A 13,412-nucleotide genomic window follows, 5' to 3' on the forward strand; every position below is an offset into this window, starting at 1 on the left:
TTTGCATTTGAAATTAACTGATTTATCAAGCAAAGGAAGTATTATTTGTAGTTAGTGAATTGAACTGATGGTTTTGGGTCGTCAGTCCCTCAAGATTTTAGAACTAATAGATTCTCATTCTCTCAGTTAGTTTTCATTCATAGGTTTATTCCATTTTTTCAGCTTCCACTTGGTTTCTTAACTTTGAATGAACAAGTCATTAAACTGAACTAGTTGAATAAACTGAAAAGAGAAAATATTCTCTCTGCACCTGCTGAAGAGGCTACTGCTCTCAAAAGCTGGTTTAATCACTTAGCCAGTGACTTCCACCAGTTTAGTGTTTGTCTTTCTTTGCTTAATTTCTTTTATTTAAATTATTTAATATATGATAGTTAGTTTATGCCTTACCATAGGCTGCCATAATTTAAAAAATAAGACTGTATTTAATTTAAATTAAAAAAATCCCTTTCTTTTAGGCATCCATTTTTCAATCCAACTTGTAAGGATCCGCAGGTCTACAACCCAGGTTTGCAGAGTCCTGGGCAACCCACACCTCCAGAGTGCCACTGGGGAGTCAGGCAAAGCACCATCCATTCATTACTGGAGGGTTAGGAACCGCAAAAAGTACCGCCCAAAGATGTCAGCGCAACTGAACCCGGTGGTTGCCTGATTGGTGCACACCAACTATTTAAGCCTGGAAGCTGCTCCATGGAACCATCTCACCAACAATGCAGACTCCGGCTTGCCACTGCTACAGACCTTGTCTTTTCTCCCCCATCTTACTCCTGACTTAGAACCGATCCTGGCTTGACCTTGCTATCTGTTTTCCTGACTTGGCTTGGTAACTAGTCTCAGCTCTTGTCTTTGACTCCAACCCAGCAGACATCACTGGCACCGCCGCCTACACCCTGGCCATTATACAACCTGGGACAAGTTAGCAGTTCTACATGGTTGACAGCATAACCAAAGCCATAGGGCAGATGAGTAAGGTAAACACATGTATTTAGTCATTTTTCAGAGTACAAATTTACTTTCAAGCTTGAACCAAATGTGTGATATCGCTCCCAATACATTCAGACAGCACACAATCATTTCAGGCAATTTCTTTCTTTAAATGTGCATACTGGGTACTATGCATTATCAGGATTGCATGTAAGGTGTGCACCATAAAATGGCATTCAAATGCCTTTCTACAGTGCCTACTAATATCAGAAGCCACTGTGCGTTACTGAACTGTGACAATACACAGTCTCCAGTAACTCAAGCAGCCAGTGGTCACAGAAGTGCTAACATAGCAGGAAACAGGCACAACAGTAGAGTAGGTAGGGCATGTTCATGTTAAAGACTTTTTATAAAATCTAATACTGTAATTCAAAAATGTTGTTGTTTTCAGGGGTGGGGAAGAGAGGAATCCCAAATGACAACTCAAGCAGCCTGCAACTTCTTTTGAGTCTTTGCTTGGTCCCAAGTTCATAAGCAGTAAATTGAGCCTAATGTATACCATGCTGCCAGAAGCTGCAATAGTGTGAAGCAGCAAGCTGGAAAGACTTGCAGCTCCTTTAGGAAGGAATGTTGTATTTTTAACTCAGCAGTAACAGATTTTCTCTGAAGGAGACTTAAACCAATATCAGCATCTGCTTCAAATCATAATTAATCTTTCACAGCAGCACCTGGACTAGGGTGAAATGAAACAGCACCCACTTCTTAATGCCATTCAGTGAATGCAATGGACTTCATTCAAATGTTGGGTTACACTCATTTGTAACATTACATTTAGAATAAAAGGAAGTTTTTTCTGCAAGGCAATACATGTGCATACATCACAAACATAATTAAGCAAACAGCTTTCTTTGTAAAGGCCAAATAACAGAAAGGTTACTTCTGTGGTTCTTTGAGGAAAAGTTACTTCTGCACTTTCACATGTCTGATGTACCTTCCAGTGTTGATGCTTTCATAAAAACAGTGAATGATGGGGGTCACGTTAGTACCATTTCACAGGACTGAAGATTAGGAGCTAAGCTTACATGAAAATGCAGAGGCCATTTCAAAGAATAGCCAAAAACTTCCCCACGTGCAATTACAAAATATTTAAGGGTCAGAAAATGTTTTTAAATGGACTTGTGTACTTTTGTTGATTTATGATGTATAGCAGCCAGATTTATTTTAAAGTTTGCTTTTGTCTTTTTACCTATCAAGAATAGAAAAATCTATTCTTCTCTGATTGTGCTGCAAGACGTCTGGCGTTCCTAGAAATGTTTCCTGTTATATCTAACACTAATTTAAGGGGAAAGGGAGTTTAATATTTGGGCAAAGAAATATTATAGATTATAGATTAATAATTAAGGTTAAATAGATGTTAACTAAAAACAAATCCAGAATTTTAAGTAGCCTTACTTAAGATTTCTCCTGAAAATGCTCAACTTTATCTTGGCTCTTGTGCGGTCCTCCAGTTAATCTTTAAGCACAGACAGGACCTGAATTTCTAATGTAAAAAAGGCAAACAAGTAATTTTATAAAGAGATCTTTCAGACCTTCTTTACCTTAAAAAAGAAAGTCAGCAACAAATGGCACAAACCACATTTTTCCCTTTAGCAGGTTACCTATACAAAAACATAACTATTTTCAATTAAACTATTTCAGATTCTAGAGCATATACTGTTTTGCTAGATATATAGGTGAACACTGGAATTTTCAAAAGACCCTAAGTGAGGTAGGTACTCAATCCCCTTTGTATTTCAGTGGGGGTTAAACACCTAACTCATTTAGGCTTCTTTGAAAATCCCAGCCATACATCAGATATAATTAAATTTAGATAGTCTTGCAACATAGGAGCTTCTGTTTTACATCTTAGTAACCATTCAAGTGAGGAGTATGTGACGGGGCAGCTCCACCCCGCACTAGCCCCGGAAGTGACAGACAGGTAGCTCTGTCAGCGGAAGTCCCGCCCTGCCCGTACTGGGCATGCTCCAAATGCTCCATGAGTATAAAAGGAGGGAATTCAGCTCAGTCTGGGCGGGCAGCTGAAGGTGAAAGACCTAACCGGGCAGCTCCTGCAGAGGACCAGCCGACGCTCTCAGAGCCGCTCGGAGCGGAGGCTTCTTCCGACCGGCACGAACCCCTACCGGGGGAGGAACCAGAGGAGGCGACGGCCCCAGAGACTCGCGGAGGACCTTGGGATTCGTGGGCGACCCCGACTCCCAAACCGGTAGGAACCGACCCGGGGTGGGTGGCAGACTGGTACCTTGCCCCCGGTAAGCCTCAGCGTGTTTCGGTAGGACCACCCCCGCTGAGCCAGCAGTAAGGTCCTGCTGCCCTGCAACCGGGGGCGGTTACATGGACTCTGGCCACTAGGCTGTGCTGCCCTGCAACCGGGGGCGGTTACATGGACTCTGGCCACTAGGCTGTGCTGCCCTGCAACCAGGGGCGGTTACATGGACTCTGGCCACTAGGCCGTGCTGCCCTGCAACCAGGGGCGTAAACCCTCACAGAGTACAACATGAAATCTACTTATGCAAGTTTTGTTTCCTATTGCGAAACAAACTCATTAATTCCTTATTTTTTAAAAAATCCAATACAACGTATTGGAAAGCCAGTATTTCACACTAGTTAATTTTACAGTTCCTCCTCAGTGAACTGATTTTAAAATACTGCTTTTAATTATAGGGTACATACTGAATATTTCTAGTTTGTCAAGAGAATTCTTTAATGTGTTTTGACAAAAGGGACTAGACCTGCTACATTGCTAGTGCACTGCTAGGTAAGAAACTTGTCTTTCATTTTTTTCAGAAGTATATTTTGTGAGCAAGGGGGCACTTTGGAACAATTTATAAACACACAAGAATTGATATCAAATTTTTGCATTTGTACCTGGAAAAAAATATCTATCATATACAGTTGGTTGGCATAGCAGCAAAAAGATTCTGAAGTGTGAGAAGTTGCAAATCTTTTCTTTTCAAAGGACATACACCAGTTTAGCATTTCGCATAGCCAATGTCTCTCCTAAACTGCCAAATTCAATTTATCCAAATATATTTAGATACAATCCACTACATTTAGAAGCTAATCATAATTAGGAAGCTTTTGTAGTCATTACAAAGATTTTTTTTTAAAAAGAATGATGCTATCAAGACATGTTCTAAATACACCTCTACCCCAATATAACACTGTCCTCGGGAGCCAAATAATCTTACTATGTTATAGGTGAAACCGCGTTATATTGAACTTGCTTTGATCCGCCGGAGTGCGCAGCCCCGCCCCCCCGGAGCACTGCTTTACCATGTTCTATCCGAATTCATGTTATATCAGGGTAGAGGTGTAGCTAGGAGGCTGTATCTGTACATAGCCATTGCAAGCATCATGATGCCACTAATTCTTCCATCAAAGCACAAAGTAATTTGTCATGCTGTATAAAAAACAGCATGAATGTATGGCCTAAAAAGGGGTGGGAGGTGGAAAAATCAATCCTTTTTCCACAGCTAGTCATAAAGAAGCATCCTTTAAATTCAGTGACATATCACAAGGAATATCACGCTTTTGGAATCAATCTCAAATCCCACAGCAAACATTTGAACTTGTCTGTTATATGCAAGCATAGCATTTTTTCTTTGCTTCTAATTCTTACATATATTTAGCTTTTCCCATCAGCCATCAATTGTATAGGCAATATCAGAATTGCTAAACTAAACAATTTTATTTGATGCTGCTATACCTGCAGTGACCACCGCCAAGTAGAAACTTTACCATAACACTGAATTTATCAAGTACCTCTAATCCTGCACAGTAACAGATTTTTGTGTGTGATGTTCAAGACCCATTTGCAAAAGAGAAGCAGAAGTAGTAATATTGTTCTCAAACTCACTGGCAAAGCTCTACAATTACTACTATTTACATTCATTATCTTTTAGCTGCTGTAAATAGTTGTGGCCATATGAAAGAAAACATCTGAGAGGGAAGGTATTTCCCTGTCTTAACATCCCACACATAGGTTAGTGGCATAAAGAATTCTTGCTTTTTTAGGGAACATAAACTAGCAGGTAAAGCATGAAGATGTTTTAATTAAAAACATCTTCACAAAACTGGGCCATATATGTGAAGACAGGCAAGGTAAGTGACCCAAAGCGGTGACAGTATAGGTATCGGGGACAAGAAGATCATTTTGGATGTGTAAAATCAGATATTATTCAAAATTTGTTTTCCAGCACTTATTAACTTTATCCATTAACATCTCTCTGAATTCTGCCATTCATTACAGTACGTAAACTGAATTCTCCCACTCTATTTTTTAAAAAAATGGACCCGAAACAAAAAGATAAGCAGCAACCAAGTGTTTATTTTCACACTCAGTAAACCAAAAGTGTTCACATTCTCTATATTCCCTTTTCACACCTCAGACCGATATTGGGAAAACATGCATATCTGAAATACTTGTTACTCTGAGTAAAATTCTTTGCCAGAATTGTTTTCTAAAAAGCAAAGCCTTCATTCTAGGAGATTAAAAACAGACATTTAAGATAGAAATAGGCACATGCCTATTTATTTGGACTGTGAAATGTAATTTGGACCTATAAAAAGTTATCACAATAAGCATCATGTTACTAGTGATTTAAAAACAGATGCATTATTCATATTACAGGTCATTCATACACAATGTTCTGTGCAGTTAGTTATTGCTGCATTAGTGCTAGAGATTGCAAAAGTCAACTGGGAAACTGCCAAGTACTCTATACAGTCATATAAATCCAGACGTTGAAGATAACAAACTGTTGCATGGTATGCTAAGTGGCTCATCTCACCATGACCATGTAACCAGTACTTCATAAACTTCATTGGCGGCCTACTGGTTTCCAAATACAACTTAAAATGCTGGTTTTGATCTAAAAAGCCCTAAATGGCATGGAATCCACCTATTTGAAAACTGTCACTTGACCACTGCTATTTTTAATTGTTCTCACTGCACTTTCCAGGTCAGATTTTTAACAACACTTAGCACTGGTCTAACTTTAATGTCTTGGCAGAACATTACAGTCTGGCATGAATATTTGTTAAGCTTACATAAAGATCAGACCTTCTAAGATAAAGATAAAGACCTTCTAAATGCAAATGTGTCTGATCCTTAGCCAATACCTGGTTTTCTAATCCTTTTAAATCTAAAACTATAAAGTAGTACAAATTCAGACGCAGATATCCAGTCACGACACACATACATGCTCACTTGTAAATTTACAGAAATTGTATTGTACATAAGATTCAGCTTATACCCTTACTCTTACTGTAGTCTTCTTCATTATAAGATTTTTTTAAATGTGTGATAAAGCTGTAGTGAAGAGCATTAAGACTATTCTTGATTTATATGAACATTTTAATCTTCATAAGAAATATTTTAGCCACTTTTAAAAATCTAGCAAATATTTACTTCTGAAGATACTACTAAAGGAAGCAGGATGTAAATTTTTACAAGATTAGTAATGAAATACGTAGCCTTTCATCACTGGTTACCAGTTCAAACTCAACCCAAATCAGAAATGAATAAAGGCTGTTTCTATCTCTGGCTCTTTGAAGGTCTACATCAGGGATCGGCAACCTTTGGCACGCAGCTCACACTTCCACCCTCTGCAAACTGTGTATTCCTGTGCAAACTTTTTAGTTTAAACTCTACTTGTTATTAGAAGCCTTGTTATTCCTCTATTTCGAATGTTCTTCTAGAGCAAGGGTCGGCAACCTTTGTCACGCGGCTCACCAGGGCTGGGCCGGTTTGCTTACCTGCCGCGTCCGGTTCGCCGCTCCAGGCCAATGGGGGCGGCGGGAAGCGGCGCAGGCAGAGGGATTTGCTGGCCGCCGCTTCCCACCGCCCCCATTGGCCTGTGACAGGGAGCCGCGATCAGCTGAACCTGCGGACGCGGCAGGTAAACAAACCAGCCCGGCCCACCAGGGTGCTTACCCCGGCGAGCCGCGTGCCAAAGGTTGCCGAACCTTGGTCTACACGATATGGGTTTGACTGTCTCAGTTATTAGTAAACAAATGTCCAGATCACAGAAGACCACCTCAACAACTAGCATGCCTGTTGGCAGTTTCAGTAAAGGAATTCAATGAACAGACTATTCTCACATTTTGAGGTGACCCTTCCAAGCCAGTATGGGAAAATTTGAATTGTTGCCATCTGTGTTGTTCCTATTCCAAGCCTGTTAATTCAGCATCTTTCATCAACATTAAATTCAGAAATATTGTTAAAAGAAATTAGAAAAAAAAGTGTTCCAAATTTAAATGAATAACATTATTAACTATTTTATAAATTAATCATGTGGTTAATATATACCAAACAGAATATAAAAGATCAGCTGTTCTCAAACTGAGGGTCGGGACCCCGTTTTAACTGATAAGGGCTGGCATTAGACCTGCTGGGATCCAGGGCCGAAGCCCCACCACCCAGGGCCAAAGCCCAAGGGCTTCAGCACTGGGTGGCAGGACTCAGGTTAAAGGCCCCAAGTGTGGGGCTGAAGCCCTTGGGCTTTGGCCTCCGCCACCCTTGGTGGCGGGGCTTGGGTGTTGGTTTCCCCCTTCCCACACCTTGGGTGGTGGGGCTCAGTCAGGCTCAGGCTTCGGTCCCCCCTCCTTGGGTCATGTAGTAATTTTTGTTGTCAGAAGGGGGTTGTGGTACAATGAAGTTCGAAAACCTCTGATCTAAATTAAAAATAATCCCCAAAACACTTGGTCTGTAATTTAAAATTCAGAACAAAACAGGTTATAGTCATTAGGAGTGAATGGTTTATACACTTGAAAATTAGCTACCAGTGATTAAAATGACATTGAAGTACATTTTCAAATGTTGTTCTGATAGGTCACTTTGTAGTCCCTGAAATATAAGTAGTACAGACTTTATAAATCAATCACAAGTGTACTGGGAATTAGGATTACAGTTCCAAAAGTCTTTATTGGTCCTAAAAATTATCAGTTCTCATTCCTCTTACCCCAATTAAAAACTGGAAAGCCATTCCACTATAGCCATAAGACTTATCGCACGCAGGTTCAACTACCTTAGTTAGGAGGAAGATCACAGGAAGGGTGGTATTAGGATTACTTTACTGAAGAGTCATCCTTCTTTGAAAGCTAATCCTTCAAACAAGGTTATTTCTAAAAAAATTTACATCTGAACTGAACATTTTTCTCTAACTAGGTATCTAAGGAGGACTGTTCCAAGATGCCTAGAATGGAAAGGAAAACAAAGGCTTCTAACTTCCTCATAGTTGTTGGGAAAAAGTTAGCATATCAAATGAAGCTGGAGTGCAATGTCCTGGAATCCTGAGGCAATACTTGTTATGACATAGGTATATCTACTGCATGCAGTCTCCAAATATCAGGGACTTTACACTCAAATAAGGCTCTCCCCCCGCAGGAAAGATCATTTAGATTAAGGTAGGGTTCAAATTTAAGAATAGCTATTCCTAATTAATTCCCTGTGGGGAATTATTCTAATTCTGAAATAAGAGCACCTTTCAGAATGACTTCCTGTATACACAAGCTCTAAGTAAAGAGGTGAACATCTTTGGCCATCGAGTGTGCTTATGCAGAAGCAGCTTCCTAAATAGGATAGGATAAAATGTGTTCCTTTGGCAAACAGCAAGGGATTGCAGAATAAGACATACAATACAATCACATATCTGTTTACAATATACACTCAGACCTGGTCTACACTTATAAGTTAGGACAGCAGAGCTTTGGTGCTTAGCGGTGTGAAAAATACAATTTATAGCGCTGACCTAACCCCCAGTGTAGATGCACCTAGGTCAGATTCTTCCAGCGACCTAACTACTGCTGCGGAAGAAGGTGCAATACCTACAGCATTGGAAAAACCTCTTCCATCATTGTAGGAAACGTCTACACTACAGTGCTAGAGCAGCATAGCTACAGCGCCATAGCTGTGCCCTTGTAGTGCCCATACTGTAGTCAGGGCCTTAGATAGTATACTAGGTGCTATAGAAAAGCCTCCGATAGATGCCAACCTTTTGGAGCTTAATTCTACAATGATAAAACAGTTCAAATACAACTGTAGTCTTGTGTTTAAAAAGATCTGAAATCTTCTTTCCTTCTTAAAAAAAAAGACTTTACACACCATAAGGTCCAATACACGAGACATTGTCTTGAGCCTACTAGGACATTATAGGATTGCAGTGGTGACAATTCCCCCAAAATATCATTAAAACAATCACGTCACATCACACTTACCCACAGCGCTCAAGATCAGCCTCTAACAAAAATATTTTGCAGCAGACTGGGACACTAATATTCATAAAAAGAGACAACTATAGGGGCAGCAATAAAAGAACAAGAAGAACAAACTTCTTGAAGATGTTTCAGATATTGGGATAGTTTTCAGCTACACCAGTGGCTCTCAACCTGTGGTCCACAGACCCATGGGAGTCTGCAAACTATGTCTAAAGGGATCTGCATCTCCATTCAAAAAATTTTAGGGGTCCACTAAGCAATACTACCAGCCTTTTTGCTTTGACAAGTTTACTCTGATGCAATACACAAAGCAATTTTTGTACAAGATATAGCTTCACAAAACGTGTTGCACACAAACAGGTTTCCTTCCCTTTCTACCACACTCATGTTATTCCACAGTTTCTTCCTTGTCAAACTTAAAACAACTGCAATACAAGTTATGGAAACTGCATTAGAACTATGTAGTTAAAGCAAATTTATCTGAATCTAACTTTAAGACGGCATATGAAACTTACATTTGAAAAGAATGACTGGAATGAAAATTCTAATCTCTACTATAAGAACATAATAGCACAATAACTTTAATGCAAGTCTAAATCTTCAACTGATGTAAATGAGAGGCAGTAAGAAATGTAAAATATAAGTGTTAAGGTGCCAACATAAACCCACAAAGGAAAGGAAAATTCTGGGCTATGGTAATCAGTCCCATAGTGCCTACCTACATCATTAACAGACTTGTCAAAACTTTATCACCTGAAAACACAAATTCCCTGATCTTGATTCATTTTATACCACACACAAGGCTTAAATGTATGCTTACTCACAAAGATCAAACACAAATTCAGATAAACTTATGGGTCAGATAAACTTGTGTGGGAACAAAAATAGTGGAGCATGAAAACCTCTCTGACCACATCTTTTCTAGTGAACATTTCCAACATCTGAGATTTTGCTCTTAGCTTCTCCCATTAGGACAGAGACGTGAGCAGAATAGTCGAACGCACCTAAGGCAACAATATCAAGTATCAGATTTGAAATCCTTTCATCACCTGCCCCTCTTATACATCCTTCAAAAGATCAGTTTTAGAAATCTCTAACATTAATCCTTCCTCCACACCAAAATAGTCTAATTATGCCCACAGCAAACTATTCACAATTCTCAAAATAACTACAAAGCCAGAGTCAGGCAAATCTAAACGATTAATTGCCGTTCTGTGCCATCCAAACAATGGCGAAGCAGCAACTCTCTTGATGAAAGCAAAGGATTTTACCATATGTTTAGAGAGACATTTAAAAACAATCATAAAAGGGTAACAGGAAAAAGAGCTTTTCACCTCTAGGTTAGTGCTTCAAGTAAGGCCCACAACAGAAAACTGTTAGTCTAATAGACCTTTTACGGTTTGTGAAATCAAACCAAAATCTGAGTTCACAAAGCAGGGACCCACTATTGGCACTAGCTGACACCTTTGTGGTCAGTCTCTCTAGAATCCAAAAACTGAATGAATACAAAGACTGAAATCTCTCACTTAAGGACAGTCCCTCTATCAACAGAGAGGCACATCCATGGTGCAAAGAAATCTGTCATTGTTTGTACACTTCCTTTTAAAGGGGATAGATTATTTCTATTTACACTGGTGTCAAGTGAGCACCTTAAACCAGCACCAAAGTCACTTCACTTTTTTTATTTCAATTTTTACTATTAAAGTATTTCATTTTGATTCTTAAGCTTTTGTCCTGTCTGTGTCCTGTCTAGCTTTATGAGTCTATGAGTTAATGATGCATATTGTTTACCTATTCCAGGATGTTTCAACTCCACTTACGGATACAAAGATAAGGGCACTCTATGCAGTGTTGCTTCTGCTTCTTGGCTATCAGTTTATCAACACTTCCACCTTTCAAGATAAAGGATCCATGTGGTAGGTGGAGGAGGGGGGAGGGCAACTGCAGCAATCCCCAAATGGTGTAGTGCACCCCAAAGCCACCACTACTCCTCTGCCCTGAACCCAACAGACACAGCAGAGGAGATGGGGTCAGAAGCCCTCTTCAGCAATATGCAGGATAATACCTGAAAGATGGACCCAGGAGACCAGCACTGGCTATGTAATTTTTATACCTAATTTCTGGGGTCTGTCTAAGCATGGCCATTATACTCCTTTCAAGTCACACCCTTCCTTAAGCCGAGTTAACTCCCAGGTGTAGACAAGAGCTCAGACTAGCAGGGTGCAATGTCAGGAAAGGGGCCGTCACAGCCCCTCCATCACAAAGCCAATGCTGTGGGAATCTTTCTTCAATAATTCAAAAGCCTCACTCAAGCCTGGTTATCAATCTGAGCCCTAGAGCCATTGCCTCCTGGGAGCTTGAGAGACAAGCATGGCCCTGAAACTGATGGAAGCTTGGGGGGGGGGGGGGAGGTCAGAGCCCCTGACCTGCCCCGACTCAACCTCCCCCACTTCAGGGACACCCCTGCCCGTAAACCCTGCCTGCCGGTGTTCGCACTCCAAGCCTGCGGCCCCAGCGGCTCAGTAGACGTGGCACTGGCTGCTGCGGGAGCCGCCCCCGCGCCGGTACCTGTTACTCCAGATGCCGTAGAGCAGCTCCACGAAGGCGAAGGAGAGGTTGAGGCAGAGGAAGAAGAACAGGTTCCGCGAGGTCTTGTCGGACAGGATGGACCTAGACACAGGGCACAGCGGTCACTCGCTGCCGCGGCCCCGGGGAGGGCAACTGCGGCGCGGGGCACGGCCAGGGCCCGGCAGCTGACAGCGTGACCCCGGGGGGCGGCCCAGCGCGGAGCCGCCACCCCCGTCCCTTCCCTTCCCTCCGCAGGTGGCGGGGTCCCTAGGGCGCCGCTCCCCGGCTCCCAGGCACAGAGCCCCCGCTGAGGCCTGGGGCCGCCGTGTCCACCCCGGCCACTGCCCCCCACCCAGCCCCGGGAAACCCCCCCAGGCCCGGACCCCGCCGCTCACCTGAACCAGCCCGAGACCTTGCTGACCAGGTTGAACTTGGGCGGTTTGTACTCATCGTCCTTGATGGACAAAGGCAACATCTTCCGGGCGCAGGCGGCCCCGGAAAGGAGCGGGGCAGGCTGGGAGCGGCGCGGCTGCAGCGCCCCTTCGCCGCGCCGGGATCCGCTTCCGACACTTCCGGCACCTGCTCTGCGCCTGCGCAGGCGCCACGAGGGAGAGTGGGCGTGGCCAGAATCCCAGTCCCATGTTTGGGGGCGGAGCTAGACCAGGAGAGGCGGGCGATTGGCAGGACAATGGCCCCAGACTCTATCCGGAAGGGGCGGGGATGTGTGAGGGGAAGCTGGTGTCTGAGCCTGCCGGCGTGTTCTCTTCCCTTTCCTTGAGTCTGCCCTCTCTCACCACCCAGAATCCTCTGCGGTGCGCCCATAAGTACCTCCTTTCTAAATCAAAATAATCCTCTTTTTACTGCATAGCTTCGCTGCTTGACCCAGCCCCCTAGACACCGCAGCTTGAAAGCGCAGTTCAGGAAAATCAATAATTTGCTTGCAGATCACTTTCATCTTTTGATAGGCGAGAGAAGCTGTATGGATCCTCCCTCCGCCAACACACACACCAGTCCAGGGACGCATTCTATACAGCAATTTCTTTAGCTGTTTGATTTCCATGCATTTTATACAGCGTTCTCCGAGGCAGTCAAATCCTAACACCTTCTTGAAAGATTATGTTGTTACTAAATAAAAACCACCGAAGGTGGCTGCAAAATCCTCACTGTACTATAATATCCTACACGGTAAAATAGTATTTGTATCAGCGAAGGCGTGAATAGGTTAGATATGTAGATTTCCCCTTTTATTTTCTATCTAAATGAACTTCACATAATTATAATATCTTGCTTTTCTGTGTGACCCGCAATCTATAGGGAAATATTTGTATTTGAACGGGAATGAGGAAGAGATTTAATAATAGAGACTGTAAGAGAAATAAGGGAAATTTAGTTTTATACATTCTCAGGTATATTTCAAGGTGAGCTTCTACTCCCATAAAACAGATGGGTACCATCTGTGACACTGAAAACAAACACATTCAAAAAATATCTGACTCTCTGAAAGAATCAAAGCTTGATTGAAAGAAGAGTTGAGACAAACTGTTATGGTCGGGATAAAGCATGAACTACAAATTCGAGCCTGCTGGGAGGAGGAGTGTTTTCATCCAGCAGGAAGTACTATGCCACAGAAAGGGAAGGTAGTACGG

At 42.1% G+C, this 13,412-nt stretch overlaps 1 protein-coding gene across 3 annotated transcripts in view; it reads right to left on the reverse strand.

Annotated features, from left to right (window-relative positions):
• LOC112108751 (zinc transporter 7) overlaps nucleotides 1-12,313 on the reverse strand; it is a 51,835-nt gene extending 39,522 nt beyond the window's left edge. For 2 of the 3 annotated variants that reach the window (XM_024202975.3, XM_026655985.2), the window contains exons 1-2: nucleotides 12,162-12,313; nucleotides 11,767-11,868 (exon numbers count right to left, since the gene is read on the reverse strand). In XM_024202975.3, the coding sequence (XP_024058743.2) occupies nucleotides 11,767-11,868; nucleotides 12,162-12,216 (157 nt within the window). In that variant the 5' untranslated portion in view covers nucleotides 12,217-12,313. Of the gene's footprint in view, nucleotides 1-2,373; nucleotides 2,462-11,766; nucleotides 11,869-12,161 lie in introns of those variants that run through there. The other variant, XM_026655986.2, reaches the window with a different exon arrangement.
• Nucleotides 12,314-13,412: the final 1,099 nt, after the last annotated feature.

This window comes from Terrapene carolina, unplaced genomic scaffold (assembly GCF_002925995.2).
Source record: "Terrapene carolina triunguis isolate 2854851 unplaced genomic scaffold, T_m_triunguis-2.0 Scaffold211, whole genome shotgun sequence".
Lineage (NCBI taxonomy): Eukaryota > Metazoa > Chordata > Testudines > Emydidae > Terrapene > Terrapene triunguis.